We start from the raw sequence: 22,090 nt of genomic DNA, 5'->3' as shown, positions 1-22,090 counted from the left end.
TATAACTCCACGGACGGAACAATGCAGAGGCCATGGCATTGAAATCATGATTGAGTGGTATTAAGGGGCTGTAAATGTGCCAAAGTTTGCGGCCTGAGTCTACTATTGGCTGCTTTGGCTGAAGAGAACACGATGTGGTGTGGGGCTGTTGAGGGGCTAACCAAGGTTGTGCATTGTCATTCGGAGTTGTTTCGCTACTCGCCAGGCTTATTAAGAGCAGTCATCTGAGTTACTGAGATCTGGCTTTTCATCCACATGACCTGCCTATTTAACACCAACACCCAGCCAAACGGAAGTTTCTGACCTTTACCTGCAACTTTTTATACTTTGCACTGTTCTCACATTATGCGTGACCAGGTAGGTGTACAGGTGTTCCTTATGAACTCTATAGCTGTGGTGCTTTCAGAGGTGCATACAAAACAAAACATTACAACAACCCGGCTGTCTAAAAATCTTCTACTTTATTCAATAAGATAAATGTTTTTGTAAAACATTCAATAAAAAATGGTTTTATTTTATTGCTCATTGTCTTCTTTTCGCTAGGATTTGATCTGATGCATAATAATTTTTCCAAAGCACTCTCACAAGGAATATGTTGCTAGATAATTAGACAAGGTTTTATGCTGTCGTTATAATAGTAATAACATACATACGTACGCACGTTCTGATTATATAAAAACAAATCAAACAAGTAAAGTTACAGTAGCAAGACAGAAAAAAACAGACCAGGGACAGGCTGAATCAGAAATCCTCTCATGTACTTAGTTTGTTTTGGAGTGCTGTGACAGCATTTATTGCTTTCCCAGTGGACATGCTGTAAGAACCCAAAGAAATCTTTAAATCTTGAAATCATGTTGGAAAAAAGAACAAACTTATTCGGCACACTGGAAAAGCAAAAAAATCTGTGATGCAAATATCTTTGTGCCATTGAGGCCATTTTAAAGGTCCCCCTTCATACATCCACCAAGAAAAATAAGTTGTTGTTTTGCCAGGTAGTGAACAAACAATGAACTTTGAACATATGAACTAAAATAAAATCATAGTAAGGGTGGTGCTGCTTATTGAACCTTGGGACATCTAAAATGGCTCCATTTGGAGTTCATGTTCCAGACAGTGTATGCTCAGATTTGGCGGGACATCCTTAATTCACCGGACAATGACATCATTTTGCATCAGATGTTCCACATTTCAAGAAGTGTGGAATATGTCAGTCTGATTGGACGCAGCTCAGACATGCTGCATTAATTAAGATAATAATTTGTTCACACATCAAAGACAGTTTGATTGTTTCAGAGGAGGAAAACGGAACATTTGCAGTTGCACATAAGAAATCCTCCGAGCACTGAACAGCCTTTAGTGAACTGGGTCATCATGAAGAAAGTGTCTCATTACAGTACAGAGATGATGTGAGGCTACGCTGTCCCCAGGTCTTTTAGAGTCCACACCCTTGCCACTCCTCCCTTCATACGCATTCTCACTAAGCAGTGTGTTTGTGTTTAAGTGTGTGTGCAAGGATTTAAATTTTTTTTTTTTTTTGTTTTTGTTTTAAATATGCACACAAACACACATACACATAAACACCCACACAGGAAAGGAGCCCACCCCCCACACAGACCAGCTCAGAGGCTGATGGTGATGTTCAAACCTCATGCCATATATTTACATTCTTATATTAAGGAAACTGTGTACAAGGCAGTTGTAGATGTGATCTGGCAAGGTGTAGTCATTAATAATTTCTTCTTCTTCTTTTTTTTGGTCTTTATATTTTTCAAGTTGAGGAGGAAGGAGTGCTGACGTAGGAAACAAAAACTATATGTGAGAGAAAGGTCTCCTGAATAAATAAATAAATAAATAGACAAACCAAGTCTTGATCAATAAGTTAATAAGTTAAAGGGGTCAATCTGTACATGTGTGGAGAGAGACAGAGTGTGTGACGTTTGCTTGCATGTCACATGTGTGTAGATTCGTTTGTGTGTTCCCTTGGGGTCTGTAGCTAAGGAGGAGGAGGAGCCGAAAAACTCAGACCCCCCCTCCTGAGATCCAGAGCTCTTGCTCCCCTCTGACAACACAAGCAGAGCTGCTCCAACTCTGTCTGCCCTAATGACACTGAGGCAAAACAACACTAGATGCAGATCTCTCTCTCCAGAATGGAAAATTGATAACCATGCGTTACGAGCTGACGCTTCACTCATTGAAAGCTGAAAACATGAACGCTTATTGGGTTCATGCATGTTGTCTGTGTGTAAAGGCTTCAGTCACTTGGTCACTGGCAGTATTTTCAGTCTATAGAGATTTTGTTGTCATTCTCTGAAGATGTCAGCTTGAGTCAATTAAAGTGCCATGAGAATGGAAGTGGGACTGACTGTAACATGTTGCATAATTTTCCAAAGCCTACAAGATCACCCACCTCCCAAGATGAGAAACTGAGAAGGTTGTTAACATTTGTTTTAAAATGTTTTTTTTAGATTATTATTCTTGTGATGTCTTAGAGGAAATATTGCAATAAACTGTATACCTTTACTCTCTTTCCTTCATTTTCTCTGACAGCAGGCGCTTCAATTTTCAATCCAGCCGTTTGGGATAGCTACTTAAATGTTTGCCTTTTTTATAGGCAGACGACAAATTGAACAAGTTAGTCTCACTCATACTGACATCTTTACTGAAAAACCTGTCTCCATGTGAAAAATCCTTGGAATTTATTGTTTTGCCTTTCAGATCTGAAACTGTTGCATTTGTCTAATAGGTTTGTGGTTAACATACTACAAGAGTAATGTAACAGTCTATAGTTTACATGTTTATAGTTAGTGAACGCACCATAAGAACCTATAAAGACTTAAAATTTGGACCAGGGATATTTTATACTGTTATAAAAGTTTAAAGCACATGGATATCATGTATTAAAAGTAGCGCTTGCTGAATGGCTTGAATGCAGACAAAGAGTGTGTTTACACTCAATCAGTTCATGCATTTTGAATGGACAGTTATGTGACATCAAAAAATGTCAAGTGAAATGCTGCAACATTCAAGATGGACCAGAGCCACCCCTGATTGACTCGTACCTGGGAGCACCAAGACAGACTGCAATCACGTTTGTGATCTGGCTGATGTGGTTATTTATATGTGTATCAGTTTAAATGTCAAGAAAACACTGAATTCAGCAAATTATATAAACTAAAAGTTACCTTCATTTAATTTTAAATCATTATTGGTTCTTATTGATGGGTTTATTTAGTTCTAATTTATCGTTGCTTATATAATTTTTGTTATAACTATTTTGTCAACCACATACTTGAGCAATCTATTAACGTTCAAGCTAAAATGTACCACAATGTTGTGAGAAAAAAGGGTTTATACCTCACCGTAGAACAAATCTCCCCCCCAACAGTCGGTGTGATAGTAAGAATCTGACTCTACAGTTTATTTTAGCTCAACACGTCATCATAAATGGAAGGAAAAAAATCTTGCTATGCTCAGAATGTAGAGTAAGAGTAGAGAAAGCTTGTGACTGGCAGCTGCATAAATAAATCGCTATGTATCCATATAGAGACATACAGTAGGAGTATTGATCTTTGTTATAATATTATAGTAAAGATGCATTGCCATGGCAGGAATAAACTTGCAGTGAATGTGTGGCAGTGTGTGAAAGTGTGTTTCAGTGCCCTTATTGGGGTGCATGTTAGGGGGAGGTTGAGGGATATCAGCTGTTGTACATTCATGGTGAGAGGTTGGGAGGCGCTGTCCTGCCGTGGCTGTCACAGGCCAGGGAGGGCCAGGTTCAGGGGTCATCATCTGTAGGTGAGTGTTGGTCTGGTTGAAGTTGAAAGGTCATAGCTGGGCAGTTGGTTTCTAGAGGAGGATGCATTTCCCTTTCTCCACCCACGGGTTGTTCTTCATCAGCTCTGGGTTCAAAAAGGGATCCTCTGGGACGCCATCCTCTATCCACTTTACCAAACTTTGAGAAGAGACGAGAGACAAGAGACATTTTTTTAAATTCCAGAGGGAGTTCATTACTACAGTCAATCCTCGATCCATTTCCCCATTTCCATACAAGGCAAGAAAGTGAGAGAGAATCTGCAACCAGTTGAAAGTCACATCACTTCTGGAGCTATGCTTCAGATGTTGTTTTTAATTAAGCCATTGTGTACTTTACTGCAGTTGAAATTGAAAAATTATTTAATATTTCTTAATAGATTTTAATACTCCTCTTAGTTTGTACTAGATTTTAGCAGATAAACATTTGAATAGATTCCATGTGTTTGCTTCTGGTTTTATGATTAAATCATCAGCAATACAAGACTGCATATGTAATTAAAGAATTTCACGGCAATCACTATTAAACCTTTGCTGTCATTGCTTAGCACTGATCACCATTAACTACTGGTCGTACCAGATCAAATAAGCCTGCAGCAGAGAGACTCCTAATCATACTCAAATTAGCAAATTGTATTTTATTGCTTAGGAATCAAATTTCCATCTATGAGAAGCTGATTTTCTCCCTTTAAATTCAGTTAAATATCAATGAAGTCTTCCTGCAGTGAGACATCACTCTTTCTCTTACCTCTTACTCATCACGCAGTGCAATCAGCTTTTTTTCTTTTTTGCATTTACAAGAATTTGAAAGCGTCCCCCTGAATACTCAGAAAAATGACATTAGTCAAAAGTCAGTCCGCTCGAGTAGTGCTGATGAAGCCTCAGATTAAGTGTTTTTTTCTGTGTTTCCTTGATTGGCCCTTAATCTAGTGGCACTGCCATGAGAGTGTCGCACAGACACACAAAGAAAGCACTGTGCAGAACTAAATGAGGGCTGCAGCTTTGATCCAGACCCAGATCTGCCTGTGGCTGTGACGGCAGCATTCAAGGTAGTTTTAGTTATTGAAGTCATCTTGCTGTTTTATTTAGAAATCTAATGCTCCCACCACAAAAATCCTTAGATGTAATTTAATGTTTATTTTTATTACAATAATACAAAATGAGTATTTCTCGTCTTCTGAAAGTATGGTTTTGCATAATTGCACATGACCAAATAAACCAACAAAATACCATAAATACTGATAATCATGTGACCATCATAGATTTACTGTCTGCTGAATATATTTTGCAAAAAACAAAGAGTTTTGTGCAGAAGTTTGTAAAACTGTTGTGGACTAACTACTCACTCAGTCACTGTTTTGGAGGACTTCTCTCGTTTGAAGGCCAGCTGGTACTTGAGGCTCTCCACCTCCTTCTTCATCTGGGGCAGGTCCATCTCATCCATGGCTGCAGCTTGATGTAGGGCTTCTCTACCTGTGCAAAAAGGGGGATGGAGTTGTATTTATGCTGCTGAACAGTAGGCAGACACGCAATACAACTCTGCCCTGCAGCAAGAACAGCACCAAGTACATCTATTTTATAACCACAGCTTAGAGAATCCACCTACAGGAAGAGAGAACAGAGGCTATTAAATTCATAGAGTACAACCAAGTGCTGTCAAAACTGGCAGACCCCTCTTAACACCACAGGATATATTCGGTTGCTTTCCTGTCTGTCTTTTTGGGCTGCATGTTTCTACGTCAAGAAAAGCTTGTCTTTGTTGAAGATGCTACATTTACGTAACCAGCATAGTATTGTTCAAACTAAGCTGTACTAAAGATCTTTTATATTACCAACTTAAGTTTGGTCATTTACGACAAAAATTATTGACGGCATATTCGGTACCTGATGGGAAGGAAACCGTGAGATGTTCTGTCCCAATCTCCGAAAGGAAGAAAAATCACAACATGCACCTGTGTTATGTCCTATTTCTTCCTATCACCCTCAACTCACCCCCTTAATCCTACAGCCTGTGCTACTGAAATGTAATAGTGTCACAATACAATATTTCACTGAGTATTTAGCCGTCTCCTTCCTCCTGCACATCTCACTGTGACGAGGACGGGATGAAGAAAATATGAAATAAAAAGCAGTAAAAGACAACAGTGCAGCTTCAAACTGTAAATGATCCTGTGCAGTTGCAGTGCAGGGGGTCTTTATCTGGATAATAACATATGAATTATATATGAATACATATTTAGTAAAGTATTTGCATTGCATACTTTTATATTTGATGGTGTAACATTAGTTGTTTTTTTTTTTTTTTCAGTATAATGTATTCCATCCATAGAGTGAAATGACATCTGGCTTTAAATGAGTTTAAAAAAAACAACAAAAAAACTGGTGTTAGTGAAGGGCTACCTGGCTTCACCTGAGGCTGCTGTCTACATGAGAAAAAAGGGTGGGGGAAAAGAAAAGTGACCCTCCCACAATTGGCATTTGTATACACATCGCTTCCACTATACTGCTCTTTACTTTACTTTAGATCAAGGTCACAATGCACATCCTTTTTTATTTGGTTATTTCCCCTGTCTTTCAGCAGCTCTGTCATAAGAGGACTGCTCCAACCTTCTGATACAAGAATAACAATCCAATGTGTGACATATCTGAACACCTTGGCTGTCATGTGTAGCACATTGAGATTTGGCAGCGAAGCCCATCTAGAAATCCAGTAAAATGCCAGGGCCTGACAACCTCAATCACCCTATGTCCACTGACCATTGTTTGGAGGCTCCTAAGTGAGCTCACGACAATTCAGCTTGGAAAACCAGGTTTGTTTGAATTTGTTCACCACTAAACAGGCCCTTGTCATTTAACAGCCTCTGTGAGGTAAGAGATAAAGTGGACATTTGAACAAAAACCATCTAGTGTCGACAAGAAGACTGTTAAAAGGAGGGAGAAAAAGCCAGGTTGTATATCTACTCCTGTGCAAAGAGATACCGTTAGTATTACACTTCAGCAATAACTTCCATCCCTTTTATCCTGAGTAGGAAATGCCCTCCTCTTTTCTTCAGCACGGGTTCCATAGTTGATACATCTCAGATTTCTAAAGATTCAATTTTCCACACAATTCTTGCATTGAGTTTCTCAAACTGTATGCAGTGGACTAAATTTGAGCCTCACAGCCAGCATAATATGATCAGTTCTCCCTTTACACTACCTGCAGAGATTAAGACATCAGTTATATATGCGCTTTAACAGCTCTTATCCATTTCCTATGCAAATGCAGTTAACTACAGACAAATTTCATTCCATTAAACTGGCACATTTTGCAGGTCAGCGGTAAAAATCCTATAATTTAAAGTCATCATCACGTGTTCGTTGGTATAGTTCATCCTTTTCACTTTGATGTGAAATTTAAGATTCTATACAACAAATTACATTACAGTTTTGTGAGTTGAGATGCGGGAAATTAAACCAGGTCAAAATCAATGCTAGCTACAGCTAACTATAGGGATGCTGACTGAAGCACAGAGACGATTCGGGAAATGAGAGGACTCATTGCCGCATTCAGTTGCGATCGCCTTCTTTCTCTCTTTCCTTCCTGTGGACATTTTGGTTCTTTCTTCTCCGATAAAAATATTTAGCTTGAACCAGGTAGACTAAACTGGTTTAAATAAATCCAACAAACTGCCAGTTTTAACCTTTCTATTCATATACATACTCAATCTATGAGATTTGTCATGATTTCATGAGGTTTAAGAAATGTTGATGTGTGCATTTTGGAAGAAGAGCTAGGCTAACTGTTGGTAGCTGGGTCAATCTTTTTCTCTCACCTGTAAAAATAAAATGAATACATTTTGACTCCCAAAATGTCACAGTATTCCTATAAAGACACAGTATATTCAGGATTTTTTTATTTGGCTTTGAAGAGTTGGAGGGTAAAAATGTAACTTAGCCATGGATGTTGGAAATATAAAATACTTAATTATACAGGCTACATACAAATAACAACTCATTCAACACGCCATAGCACTCCAAGTCTTCATTCGCTTCTGCTGTCTTTTTCTTCCTCCTGCTCTCTCACACTCCACACCCACACTTTCTGTCCACTATACTCTCTCAATAATACGCTTCCCCTCTTGTGTGTGTGCCCTTGTGTGTGTGTGTATCCATCCGTGTGAGTCATTTGAGGGTTCGGGCGAGTCGAGTGCTTGTGCAGTCTGCGCTCAGAATTGATCTCACTGCGGTGCTTCAACATAGAAATAACTATGGTACTTTTAAAGGACATTAAACAATACTCCATATTATGCAATTGTTCTTTATGACAGTTTAGTGAGTGAGGGAGTTGTATGGGTCCCGGAAACATCTGAATTCAACAACTACTTCACCGCATGGTGAGGATACTAATGATTATTATCCATTTGAATATTTGAATGGTTTTCAAACTTGCCACTTTGGTTTTTATCAAAATGTACTGTAGGTTGTAGGTAGATAAAAAAAAACAAAACAAAACAAATCCAAACGTATACAGTACATATGTGCTATTTCCTACGTCTGCCCTGGCAATCTTAACTAGGCAGCCTTGCTTTGTATAAGCCTGTTCTCTTTATGCTGAGCTAACCAGCTGCTGGTGGTGGCTTCCTTTCATATCCCGATGAGTCAAAATGAAGTTGCATTACTCACATTACTGAGTTTACGAGGTTGTGGTGGATTTGGATGGAGCCAGAATAGGTGCTGGCCTATTACATATGGCCCTTATGTTGATATAAGAATTATTGGTTCTAAAGTGTATTTCTGAAAATGTTACATTTTTCCTTTAGTGTATAAAACACATTTGGGAACAGATTCTCAATTACAGTGTTTTCCTGTGGGTGAAATATGCAAAAGTAAGCTACTTGCTCTGATTGTGGGAAAGACATTTGTATAAGATCAGACTTGTGTGTGTGTGTGTGTGTGTGTGTGTGTCTGTGGAAACACCAGGTGCAATATTACATGACAATGTGTATGTGTGTCCTACCAATACTAGACAGACAGAGACAGAGAGAGGCAGAGCAGTGGACAGGTCCTGGCTGAGATCAGGTTTCAGCAGCATCCTCCAGAGACGACGGCTGATTGGATGCTTTCCTCTTTCTACTTCTAACACTCGCCGTCTCTTTCGCCCCTGTTTTCACTTCATCCCCCTCCTCCACTTTCGCTTCTTTATTTCTATATGTCTACTCTATCCATCTGTTTCCCAGCATCTACCTTCCTGTCTCTATGTGCCAGTGTCTATTTTTCACTCCTAATTCATTGTTTCACCCCCCCCCAACCCCCATTCTTCCTCGGGCCCTCTCATTCACCATCTTTCAGAAAGTGGGTTGTACCAAATTTTAAGGTAGACTGGCTTTAGGTGGTGACTGATGGGATGCTGTACTGCTAATCTTAAACTGCGCCGCAAACATTCCAGAGAAAGCTCTAAAACAGTGTCTGAATCAGTTATATATATATTGATTTACTATTAGGTTACATAAGATTTAGCTTAGGCGAGCACATGTAAACAGGAATCCGAATGTCAAGTTGCACTCAGATGACTAGCTGAAAAAAATAATACAAAAGGAGGACGTTAAAGACACTTATAGTGTTACAATGCTGAATTTAACTGTTCAACAGCAGCTAGCCAAGACAGCATGGTCAGTAACGCTTGTAACTGGTTGTTTCCACCACCGGTGGTCATCCCAATCTGGTAGAGCCTGGGTGGGATTACAATTTCTTTTCCAAAAATTTCTGTTTTTTTGCCTACCAAGACTGTAATGCAAGTTTTCAGATTGAAATGGGGCCAGCAGTGTTTCTCTGCTGATCTGTTGTCTTGGCTTGAATACTCTGGAGTAACCTGTATAGATGAATGCATTTGAAAGTGTAGTAGCGTAGAGAAAATGTTTGCAAAGTATTCATCAGGCTAACATTACCTTAATTAGCAATGACTACAATCATTACAGCCAAGAAAATCAATCATTTTTGTGAAGAGATATAAGTAGTTAATGCACAATGCACCTTCCAGACAATATCCCCTTTCCTCACTCATCTGTCCACTGCACCTGCCATTGTCCATTATATTGGACTCATTCTCTTCTCTCACGCCATCATTAGCTTTTTCCAATTTACAGCTTCCCTTCCACTTCTCAAGTTACTCTACCTGTCATTTGCTCAATACACAGCCATGCCTCTGTGTTTATCTTCTGCATCTCCGCTAGCAGCCAATTAAAACCTGGGCAAACTTTCAGCCACAGAAACCGTGCAATCTAAGCGTCTGACATAAAAATGATAGTGGCTCACTGTTTTACACTGTGACATTTAAATTAAAACAATGGACTAAGGCGGGGAGATTTTCTCACCATTGCAATCGTCTCATTTGTCTGATATCTGTTTTCTATCCATCTCCTGTTGTTGAGTCCTCTCTAAGTGCTCCTTTCCCATTTTAACAAATTCCACACAGCAAATCCATTCCTCCACACCTTAGCGGGTTCTCTCTTTGTTGCGTAGCCAGTAGCTTTTCTCTGTGGTTTGTGCTGATGAGACCACCCCCCCCCCCCCAAAAAAAAAACAAACATTACACCTCAACTAGCAATTGCGTTTAAAAGTGATAGTGGTGTATGTGTATTTAAACACTGTCTCCAACAAATTAATAGTGATTCCTTGATAGTTTTACTGTAAACACATTTCAAAGGCCCCTGCCTGCTTACTGTCACAAGAAAGACCTTGACTTCCTCAAAGCATCTGACACTCATCCATCTGCTGTTAGAAGAAACTAAAAGCTTTGCTTCACACCCATGCAGGATATAGTGGGGATGTGTTTGACTATGTCATGGCACAAGGCTTTTACAAAGATACACACAGAGGAAATCTACTTCAGTGTCCTTAGTTTAGGCAAATTAAGTTTCCGTTTTAACAATAAGCACAACTGCAATGTTGTGGTCTTATTGTTTGATTCAGACAGTCTCAAGGTTGTTGTTTTTTTTTTTTTTTTTGTGCTGAATCTGTAGTTCTACGGGCCTCATCAGACCATGACCGCCACCACATACGGAGTGGTTTGCAATCAAGTGTGAAACAGTTGGGATGACGGCCAGCACCTTCAGGTCTGATGGCCTGCTTCATTTATCCCTGCAGTTTGAAAACAAGTTGTCGTCCCAAGCGAGGGACCTGAACTGTCTCGGGATCTTGCCAGGGAAATGTGAGACTTTTTCTTGTATACCAGGCAAACCAGAGAGATATGACAGAGTCTGCCCCTTTCAGTCTGTTCGTCTTGGCAACAGATAGAGCAGTTATGCAAGAATTATCTGACCAATCAGCCACCTAAAGTTAAGCATATCTTTCTTTAGTCTAAAGCCACCACAAAGTGGACCAGGGTAAGTGGCATACAACTGCTTCAGGTTTGAACAATAAAGTCAACAACTCTACACAACACAGAGTACATCCATCCAATATATGTTAAGTAATATTAGGTAGGATGGGGGGCCAATGGTTTGCATTGTTTGACTTTGGGTTCAAACCTTAAGCCTTGGGCCTTCCTCTGAAGAGTCTGCATGTTCCTCTTGGGCCGCCATGGTTTTTCTGCTGGTACTCTGGCTCTCTCCCATGGCTCAAAGACATGTGCATTAGGTTTAATGGTGACTCTGCATTGAATTGCCCATAGGTATGAGTAGGAGAGTGAATATCAGCCTGCCTCTATGTGATGGACTGATGATCTGTGCGGGATGAACCCCGTCCCTGCCCAGTGTTAGCTGGAATTAGCTCCAGTCCTCTCACAACCCTGACAGATGAGTGGAGGATGGATGGAGAAGATATCATGTAAACCATCCTATTTTAGCATAACGATGTTTACTAGTTTTCACAGAATAAGTAAAGTTGGGGTTGTGGCATTATCAGTAGTCCTGCAGATATTTGATGATAAACCAAGTCAATTTTGATGATGATGGCAATAGATTAAAGGATAGAGGATGTGTATAGGTTATTTCATGCTGTGGGCAACATTAGTATATGTGGAAAATCTCATGGCATCTCATCAGTAATTGATGAGATGTATTTAATATGGACCAACCAGCTCTTTTTTCTCTACTGCACAGGATCATAGCTCACTGTCTGATGTGTTTTAACTGAACTGTAAGAATAAACTTCCTGGTATATCATAGATAATCTGTATACTGTCTGAACCACTGGCTTTGTGTGCGTTTGCACTGAAACAACAATGCTGTGTGCCCTTTGGCACATTCTCATGAGGAGCTAAAAACTAATGATTAAGCATAGTTGGTGCTGAGTCCAGTCTTCATGGCAGTGGTGTCATTTTTGCGTTCGTATTGATGTTAATAATTCACTAGTGTGAACTTAGTACGTTATTACGTTATTACGTACGTTACAAACCAGATATGCAAGATAATATAAGATAAATGTGGTCAAAAATATATCTATTTTAAAACTAACTTCAGTGTCAATATAGTAAAGTTCGTGACTTTAGGTCTGGGTGTGTGTGCAGTGATTGCTGCAGTGGAAATGGAGCTGGAACTGGGACATGTTGTATTTTTGCCTCACATTTGCTCAAGTATCATCAAAGATGTCAATGTTAATTACATTTTCTTTATTAATTTTTTTTTTTTTTTTTAAGATCTTCTAATATAACATTATTTTCCTCCCACTCCATTGACTTTACTTATTTCATTTCATGACTAGGCAACAATTGAAATTTGCCTTTCAGCCCAAGAGTGTCTCAGCATCCAAAAGCCTGTTGTGTTTTTGTATGTGTGTATGCGGTGTGCCTTTTAAGATATATTTGGGTGGGTGTGTTGAGGGGAAAGTGGGGTGGTGGTTTTAAGGGAGGGTAAGTAGGTCGCATGGTGATTTGGGTCAAAAGCATCCAGAGATTAACCTCTACCCCCTGTCTGCACTGCTGTCCTCCCACCAACAGTAATGTACAGCATGTGTGTGTGTGCGTGTCTGTCAGTGGAGCAGGTGGCAGTGTGATGTGAGCTGCTACCAGCGTTTAATGTGTTAAATTGCCCCATCTGACTAGTGTAATGATAGCTGAAGGTTAAACAGTTAAATCAAAAGTGAATGGGGCTTGAAGAAGTGAAGACAAAGAGGTAGAGACAAAAAGAGCAGGGTGGGGGGGTGGGGGGGATAAGAGGTGGAGAGACAGATGAAGGGAAACAGATTGAGGAACTCTTCTTGCCTCTATAGCTACTGCATTGTAAATAGAGACTAAAAATAGAAAGGAACAGGCAGAGCGCCTCTGACCAGCTGAGAGTGGAGGCTAAGACAGAAAGAAGAGGCGCCATGCCGTTAAACTGAGGAGGAGATGCTGCTGAGGATAATAAATGCCAGGCACTGACGGATGATGTTTGAGCTTTTACAACCATGCGATCCGTTTGGCACCTCAATGAGCTCTGAAGCGACTGGGACCAGCCCAGCTGATATCACACCAGCACGGCTCTGCCTGCGCCGTCTGGTCGATCACATCTAATCAATACAGGCCTGAACCGGACTGGATGGAATAAATGTTTGCATGTGTAAGGACACACAAAGGTCAGCTGGTACACATCTGTTTCCACTGTTCCCTTGTTGTAAGGAGCCCAATTAGAGAATGAATGTGTTGGTCCCTCACTGCGTCTGTGTGTGAAGAGGAAATAGATCCTGGACAGGGGCTAGTGGGGCACCATGAACACAGTGACAAGGTGATAGTTGTTCGCCTTATTAATGTCAAAGATGAATTACTGGTCCCTGAACTACTGTCAATCAAACACAGAGAAACAAAAATTGCAACAAAGGGACACCCAATAGCCAGAAAGAGACAAAAAATAGAAATGCGTGATAAATAACAGTAAAGGTAAACAAAATGACTGCACAGACACATATAGCAACTATGAACAGGCACAGACACAAAACAACACTAATGAAATACAACACAACCAAAAAGAGGCATTTAAGTGGTAATTTTCTTAAAATTCTGTACTGTTTATTGTTCCCAAAACCTGGGCTTGTGTTTTATTAGGTTTCACTCTCCATTAAAAATTATATATATATGTGTGTGTGTGTGTGTGTGTATATGCAACTTTCCCCAGCTCTGGGATCAGAATGAAGCCAGGGGAGGACAGGAGAGAGATGGGAGGAGGAGGAAGAAGTGCAGAGGAGAAATCTAAGTTTTATGTAATGTTCGTGGCCCAGCATTGAGGCGTGTGTGTGTGTTCTGGGGAGCTGGAGGCGTAGTATGAAATGAATTAAAATCCTCCCCCCAGGTTATGCTGACTTCGTGGAACACACTTGAAATAAGCATTTGATGGCAACATGAGAAATAATTATTCCACTCTGTTATAAATACCATCTATAAATAACATTTCTGGGCAGTTGTGACCGTCATTTTTAAATATGCATCATGCAAACTTTCTTTTTTTTTTTTTTTTGCTGCAGAAAATGCCTGCAGGCTGACATGAAAACGAAGAGCCCACTGTGCTGGCACGACGGGGGCCGTGAAGGGCTGAGAGTGTGAGGAGTCTCTCCCGTACACAGTTGCATCTCTTACCTCACTGATGCGCCGGTGGAGGCTGTTGCTCTTTCCAAGTCTGACCGGGGCAGCTAAACCGGAGGGCAGGCAGAGGAGAGAGCAGGACCGGCACCGGGACCGAGGACCCAATTCCCCTGCTGTGAAAACCAACCGGAGCACACACTCAGCGTCCGCAGACTTTGCGCTTTGTCGGAAAGGCGGCGCGCACTGTCCGTATCCGGAGGAGAGGATCGAGGATAAAATCCGCAGTCTCCGGAGTGAAACGAGGCGATGACGAGCAGTCTGAGGCTTGTCTGGAGTCTCAGTGCCACAGATCAGAACCAGAGTCCGGGTAGTTACAGCTGCCCGGGTGAGAGACACTGACAGGAGACACAGAGAGAGAGAGAGAGAGAGAGAGAGAGGAGGGGGGACTATAACGGAGCAGACAAGTTAACGAGCTGGTCCGGTGCGCACTCCGCCGTCCACTGTCCGCTCCTCTGCTGGATCCTCCTATATGAGTGGCCGTGCGTGTGCATGTGTGCGTGTGTGTGTGTGTGTGTGTGTGTGTGAGAGAGAGAGAGAGAGTTTTCTCGGAGGATGCAGAGAGTAGATGAGGTGGGGGGCGGTCGGTACCACAAAGAAGTAAGGAAGCAAAGACTTCAGTCTGCCCCCCCCCCCCCCATCCCTTCTGCCACACTCAGGATTTCTGCCCTAATATGGCCACTGCATACGGCTGATTTAGGCTCCTACTGAGAATAAAAAAAAAAAAGAAAACAACATATTTGGCTTTTGTTTGATTTCACATATGGAGGTTACTATATCAGTGCTCCTAGGCCACAGGAGAAAGGCTGGAGGTTGCTGCTTTCTTTGTCTTCATTTGTTCTGATTTATACTATGCTTTGCACAATTTGAGTTGTGCATTTCCATCTTGCAATGTGCCCAACACTCTGCTGATGTATTTCTGACTCCCTGGGATGCAAGGCTGCCTCAAGAACCAGACTTTTTCACAAGGCTAAATTCCACAACGCCACCAGCAGAAAAATCATCTCCTGTGTAATCTTACATTTCCTTATTAAGTCCAGGTGTAAAACACTACCAGAAAAATAGACATAAATAATCATTTAAGTCAAATTTAAGCACTAAAGCACTAAAGTAGGTCCTGCAGTCAAGGCGCTTAATGTTGTATAACATATCTATAACAGATAAATGTGTGTGGTGCATAATGACGTTTTTAATTGAAATCTCATAGGCCCAGCAGCTTTTCATTCCTCCTGTTGAGATGGGAAGTGTGATTTCTTTCACTAGTGTTGCACAGCTATTGCATTAACAGCTGTTAACTTAAGAGTCTAATAGAAATGCTAACTTACTATTTCAGCATCCAACTTTAGAAGGCTCACCAGCTCTCCCTGGCACGTCACATCTGAAGCTGTAGCACTAAGCGTTTACCCGAAGTAAAACACAAGCGCTGAAGACTCAGTGGAAGTTCAAATTTAGATTAGATTAAATGCCTTTTGAGAGAAAATGTCAGCTGAAGAGTGTGCGAGTGTAGAACCAATGAAACCAGTAACAGTTCTCCACCTGGCACAGAAATGGTTATTAATAAACTGGCAGAAAACATGAACCGTGAAACCCAAACAAGAAAACAGATCTCACTATAATCCAAGTTGACAAACAGGCTGCATGAGGCTGGAGTGGTGGTTCCTTCTGTCCTGTCCTCAGATTTTTCATTCAGAGCAGAGCTGCAGTCCTTCCTGAATAGAGCTTATATCCACTGCTGGCTATCAACAAAGTGTTCTTCAGATAGGAGTCCAGTCCAGACAGCTCTCCTGAGCAGCACTCCATTGGCTCTGTGATAACATCACACTAAATGACTTTCAGCCCAGTGTTTCGCCTAAACCGGCCATCACAAAATGAATCAGCAGATTCGGGGAAACTTGGCTCTCTCTGTCAGCAATGGTCTTATAATATGGGACAGGACTCAGAGTTAATGTCTCTAAATCAGATCATTCTGTCCTCTATTCAAAGGAATGTTAAGATTTATATGACAATGCCTTCTAAAAGTCTGACATTTAAGGAAATGCATTTATTCACTTTCTTGTCAACAGTTAGATTTGAGAACCTTTGCCACTCTCATGACTGCATTGTAATTGTGTAACTGTGAAATACTTATTCTGCCCTATCAGGCCTCAGATAGCATCCCGATTCCACAGCCCAAGTCTGACCCTTCTACTTCCACATCTTTGTACATGCCAGCTGTTGTCCTTTGGTGTTTGCTGACAGAGTAAAGGGGGTGTTTTAGTTCAGCATTTGAAATATTCTCTGTGCAGGGGCAGCACAGTGGTTAGCGCTGTTGACCCACAATAAAAAGTTTGTGGGTTCAGTTCCCAGCCTGGGGCCTTTCTGTGAGGAGTTTGCATGTTCTGCCGGTGCCTGTGTGGGTTTCCTCCAGGTACTCTGGTTTACTCCCACTCCTGAATCACTCCTTCAGATTCAGTCATGTATAAAGATCATCATGTTTAGGTTAACTGGTGACTGTTAATTGTCTGTAGGTGTGAGTGGCTGTCTGTCTCTGTGTGTTTGCCCTGACGGACTGGCGACCTGTCATGGGTATACCCAGCCCTCACCAAGGGTGAGCTGGGATTGGCTCCAGCGCCCCACGACCCAGAAAAGAGAAAGTGGTAGAAGATGGATGGATTTTCTGTTTAAAAAAAAAAAAGAAATATCCACTTATGTCATGAAGCTTTTGAGTTGAGCAAAAATCTATTGAACACAACTATTTCTGCTAGAGTAGAGTCCAGATGTGGAGGTAGCATTTGTGGACCATGTACATCTTCGAAGCATACACTGTGCCAGAAGAAACCTAAGGATGTGATGTGGTGAGCGTAGGTCAGATATACCTCACTATCCGTGGAAATGATGGCACCAGGTGCCCTCTGTACTGTAGAAGAACAGCATCCTCTGAAAACATCCGTTTCAATGATATCCCTCAGTATATCTCACTCGTTTAATCCGCAGTCAAACCAAAGTGTAAAAAGATCAATTAACATTGAAGTCTCTGCTTGTTGCCTGGCAACTGCTTCCAGCCAAAAAACATCCTTGTGAAACTGTGATTGGACTTCAGTTTTCCCTCAAACTAAAATAAAGCTGATCCAAATCTTTCCTTTGTTGGCTCTGCTGTGTGCTGTCTACCTCAATGTCCCAGTGTTGTAGCACACCAGTTTCTGTGATGACAGCACGACCGTGTGAGCACTTTGTTGCACATGACTGCTGCAATTAAGAGATGACTGAGGTGATGTCGGTCCTGATACAGAACACAGTTGGCCTGAGTTACAGCAATTGGGAGGTCACATCAGGTGTTGAGTTCCAAAATTAGACTTTCTTTGTTTGCGTCTGTACTTGTCTCACTCATGACTGTCTAAGAGGTAAAGAGGCATCACTTGATGCCTCCTCAGCCATGACTGAACGGTTTCTGGAGATTTCTGGAGAATTTGAATCAGTAGAGAGCTTAGCACTGACAGGGAAATAAGGATGCATTGGATGACCTGGTTTAGCTGTACCTCTGTGTTTTTGAGTCTGTATGAACGGAAAGAGTCCCCATCACCATCACAACTGCTCCACCACATTCAGATTCAGTCATGTATAAAGATACACTGATCTGGTTTCAGTCCAGTCCATTGATTTCTTCTCCCACTAAGGAGCTGAGCCTCCCTGGGTCTTTATGGCATTCTATGAAGTTAATGGAATGTCATCATTGTGCTACTCCCAGTGCTGGGTTGTCTTGTTTTTGAATCTAAATACACATATATTTATTTCTTTTTGCATAATAGAAGTTTTCCATAACTATTTTATGTTGTGAAGAATAAAGGGAAAATGCTAAAATTGAAATGGGAAAGATAATGGGGATATAAAATTTGATAGAAAAACCATAAAATGTTATTATACCCTCATTCTAACCAATATCACACTGAAAAGGTAGGGAGATACTGGATTACAGGATGTTGTCTGTATTGAATCAGTCACCTTTACCATTTAGGGTCATGGTGCACAACTCTCTAAAACCTCCCTGTGAACCCCCCCCCCCCCAAAAAAAAAAATCAATTTCTATTGGATGGAAAATGATTTCCTGTACCTACCACCACTGTGCCGCTGGTGCCAGAGTACACACTGGGAGCAGAGGCAGCCAGCCACTTACACAGAAGGTGTGAAATGACTGGGAAATTGGTTGTCTCACTGTCCTAGAAAAACCTTGAAGTGTTGTTGTGTTTCTTTTTTCCCCTTGACACTGTATTGATTCAGAAGGTCAGCTAAAGAGTGGGCTGCTCTGACTCACATGTACTCATGCTACATGTGTATCATGTCAGCAGTTACCACTGAAACTAACTTTACACTCAGTAAAGTCACTGAAATGTAGTATTTGTATAATAGTAATTACTATATCTCTCTGGTGCGTAGTATTGTTTTATTGTCTTGTTTTATGCATCCTTTATGCCATTTAATTTAATTTCCCAGCGGGGATAAACTAAGTATCTATCTATCTATCTATCTATCTATCTATCTATCTATCTATCTATCTATCTATCTATCTATCTATCTGTCTGTCTGTCTGTCTGTCTGTCTGTCTATCTATCTATCTATCGCTCCAAATATTTTCAGCGTTTAGTTGGCTGGCCAAGTCTTTACTCATGTGTTGGCATTTAGATATTTTCTTATTATGGGCTATATTTGTTTTGAAGTGGAGGATAAAGTTAATTCATCCTCCATGTGAACAAATGGGACTAGACTGAATCACCTTTATCACCTATCAATCAGTAGCTTTTAGCTGTGGAGGCACGCAATCTGAACTCAGCATGCTTCTTCTGGACTGGTAAGTAAACAGCTGTTAATGCTAATGTTAGCCATGCAGCAATAGCAAAACTTTCTATAAGCTCATTTCAACTTGTTATGGCTGACGCTACAGTATATGACATTTGTTTTGGAATTAAATAAATGTCCTAGCTCCACTCTGCAGATATAGCCAATTAAGGTTGTGTTAAAATAGATTTTTGCTTAACTCAGAAGTTTCACGATACAAAAGGATATTTTCCGTTTTTTTTGGCTGGATATAAATTGGCATTTCAAAGTGACTGGATGCAAAATATTGCTGTAAATACACTATAATATCCACTTTTTCTCCTTTGGCTAGATAATGAACCTCAAATCTCACAGTAGACCTTTTTCATGGCAGATACTGCCATAATTACAGGGATATCAAAATAATATGAGCGGCAGCCATTTTCTTCTTAAATCAGTTATCTCTAATGATAACCGAAGGCTCTGGAAACACCTGCTGGCCTCAGGCAGCTGATGAGTTGATAGTTTTTTAATCCAGGAAGCCTCTTGATTCAAGTCTTCCTGATTAATCTGATGTAATTTATGGTGTGATATATTTAATGGGTCCTCGCAGTCGGTAAAGAGGGTTTGGATTATATTAGATTATAGCTCTTTGTGTAAATGTGGTGTGAGATTGCATACTGTGTACAGTATATGTGTGTTAATTTGTTGGGACTGAATGCCCATTAGTGAGATTACTGATTCACCATTAGAGAGATGCTGATGGTGAAATAACGTTAGTTCACTAAGCAAACTGGTAATCAGGACCTCTGTTCAAAGTAATAGCAGAGATTAAAAACTATGACACGTAGAGATTTGAATGACAGGAAGCATCAAGAGCAATGGCTTCAGATGATATAACTTTAGCACCTGAAGCAGAAACACGTGTTGTCTAGGTACTGTTTCCTTCTGTTGGTGCAGTCAGCCCTAATGTCTCTCTCCTTTATCAACTTGCTCACTATATTTCTCATTCATTCATTCATCCATCTTCTATTGCTTATCCGTTTCCAGGTCGCAGGGGGTTCTGGAGCCAATCCCAGCTCACGCTGGGTGAGAGGTCACCCTGGACAGGTCGCCAGCCCATCACAGGGCCAACACACAGAGACAGACAGAGACCAACAACCACTCACACTCAGACAATTTAGAGTCACCAGTTAGCCTAAACCTGATGTCTTTGGATGGTGGAAGGAAACTGGAGTACCCGGAGGAAACCCATGCAGGCACAGGGAGAATATGAGGACATCATATTTTGGTGGAGTGACGAACAAAGAGTTGCCATTATGCACTTTTTAAAAGGTTAACCATCATGTGCCATTCCAGTTCTTTTTTACTTTGCTTGGTTTACCTGTGAAAAGAAGCTAGTAGGTGACTGGTGGGTGCCTCAAGTCAATATGCTACCTTTTATATCCATTTTAAAGGGCTGTGGATGTTTTTCTTTGTGGGATGTTGTAATATGCCGGTAAACAGCACAGACCTAAGGATTCATCTCCTAGTGAAGGGTTAATCTGCTCTGTTCGCATGGTAAAAAGGTGGAGCATATTTAAAACTGGAAACACACACACACACACACACACACACAGACAGACAGGCAGATGGGGCAGCAGCGGTGGTGATGTGAGCAACAGCAGCACTTAGAGACAGGATCTTACTCAGCACTGATCATTAATTCATAACACAGATTTCAGATGGAGGCTCAGATTAGAAACCTCAGCTTTACATTACTGGGAAAAAAAGACTAACTGGTGGTGAAAAAGAGAGAAGAAGAGAATTACTAAAACAGAAGGGATTGGCTGTGTGTTTCTTGTTCTGCTCCTAAAAACATCCACTCTTCCACATGACATCCCGTAAAAGGAATATTTGACTCTGGCTTTAATCCCGTCTCCACTTCCCTGACTTCAGCCCCTGTCTGCAAACATTCAGAAAAGTTTTCCTCTCAACAAATTAACAAAAAAATGTTTTACTTTGATGAGCAAAGCTGGACAAATGCATTTGTTATGCTCGCTCATCATGAATAGACTCTGAGTGAACAAATCAATGAAGTTAAAAGAGAACAATACATATTACCATAGCTGCTAATATGTTTACACTATAAAAACGGAACCTTTATGAAAATAGATTAAATCCCAGTCTGCTTTTTTCCCCTCACCCACATCATCTGCCCCTTCCACCCCCACTCACCAACTCACTCCTCCATTATGTGTGCCTGGCTGTCTCTCTGTAATCCACTGTGTGCCTCTTTGTGACTGTACAGCATGTGGCTCAGCTGTACTTTGGCCTCTAATGGACCCAGTCAATGGGGAGAATTGTCATCTTGTTGTCTCTATCCAGGTCAAGTGTGTGGATATAAAAGTGCTTTGTTGTATGCTTGTGTGTATTTTGCGTTTGTGTATATATTTGTACCTTAATGTATTAATATAAATGTATAATATTGCATGTGTTCAACTTTCAAATGTGTTCATATCATCAAATTTAGTTTGACTTGGTTTTGTGTTTCCATAATTTTTTAAAACATACAGAATCACCCACCAGTAATTGTAATTTTCACTATGCTATGCAACAATGACAGTGTGAGTGAAAATATGCTCTAGCTGGTAAATGTTTCTCGATACTATGTTCACCAAAGATGAATTTTGACCTAGCGTTTGTCTGATGTTTTGCATAGAGCTGTCAAATACCAACAAAACTATAAAGCTGCAGTATATAAATGCACAGCAATGAGTTAAAAGATAAATGAGTTCTATAGCTTAGAGGGGAAAAGGCAGGCTAGGAGGCAATTTTCATGCTTTGCATGCAGCGGCCCCAGGTTAAAAAACCCCAGCCAAAAGGCAAACCAGTGGTAGGCTTGTGCTGGTCCCATGCCTGGATAAATGGGGAGGATTGTGTCAGGAAGGGTTTTCGGCAGTAAAAATTGCCAAATCAATC

At 40.8% G+C, this 22,090-nt stretch overlaps 1 protein-coding gene across 1 annotated transcript; it reads right to left on the bottom strand.

Moving 5' to 3' along the window:
* Positions 1-518: 518 nt before the first annotated feature.
* On the bottom strand, positions 519-14,940 carry gng13b (guanine nucleotide binding protein (G protein), gamma 13b). The gene is made up of 3 exons (XM_029508332.1): positions 14,339-14,940; positions 5,157-5,283; positions 519-3,952 (listed from the first exon to the last, which is right to left on the bottom strand). Exons 2-3 carry the CDS (start codon positions 5,252-5,254, stop codon positions 3,847-3,849), a joined length of 204 nt encoding a protein of 67 aa, XP_029364192.1. The 5' UTR covers positions 5,255-5,283; positions 14,339-14,940; the 3' UTR covers positions 519-3,846.
* Positions 14,941-22,090: the final 7,150 nt, after the last annotated feature.

The sequence above is a fragment of the Echeneis naucrates genome, chromosome 8, assembly GCF_900963305.1.
Source record: "Echeneis naucrates chromosome 8, fEcheNa1.1, whole genome shotgun sequence".
Lineage (NCBI taxonomy): Eukaryota > Metazoa > Chordata > Actinopteri > Carangiformes > Echeneidae > Echeneis > Echeneis naucrates.
This window is presented reverse-complemented; position numbering and strand designations above follow the sequence as displayed.

Excerpts from the sequence above, each read along its gene's own strand:
- gng13b (XM_029508332.1), bottom strand. The coding sequence starts at position 5,254 with ATGGATGAGATGGACCTGCCCCAGATGAAGAAGGAGGTGGAGAGCCTC. Across the intron at positions 3,953-5,156 it reads TCCTCCAAAACAGTGACTGA|TTTGGTAAAGTGGATAGAGG; the intron begins GTGAGTAGTTAG and ends CTCTTCTCAAAG.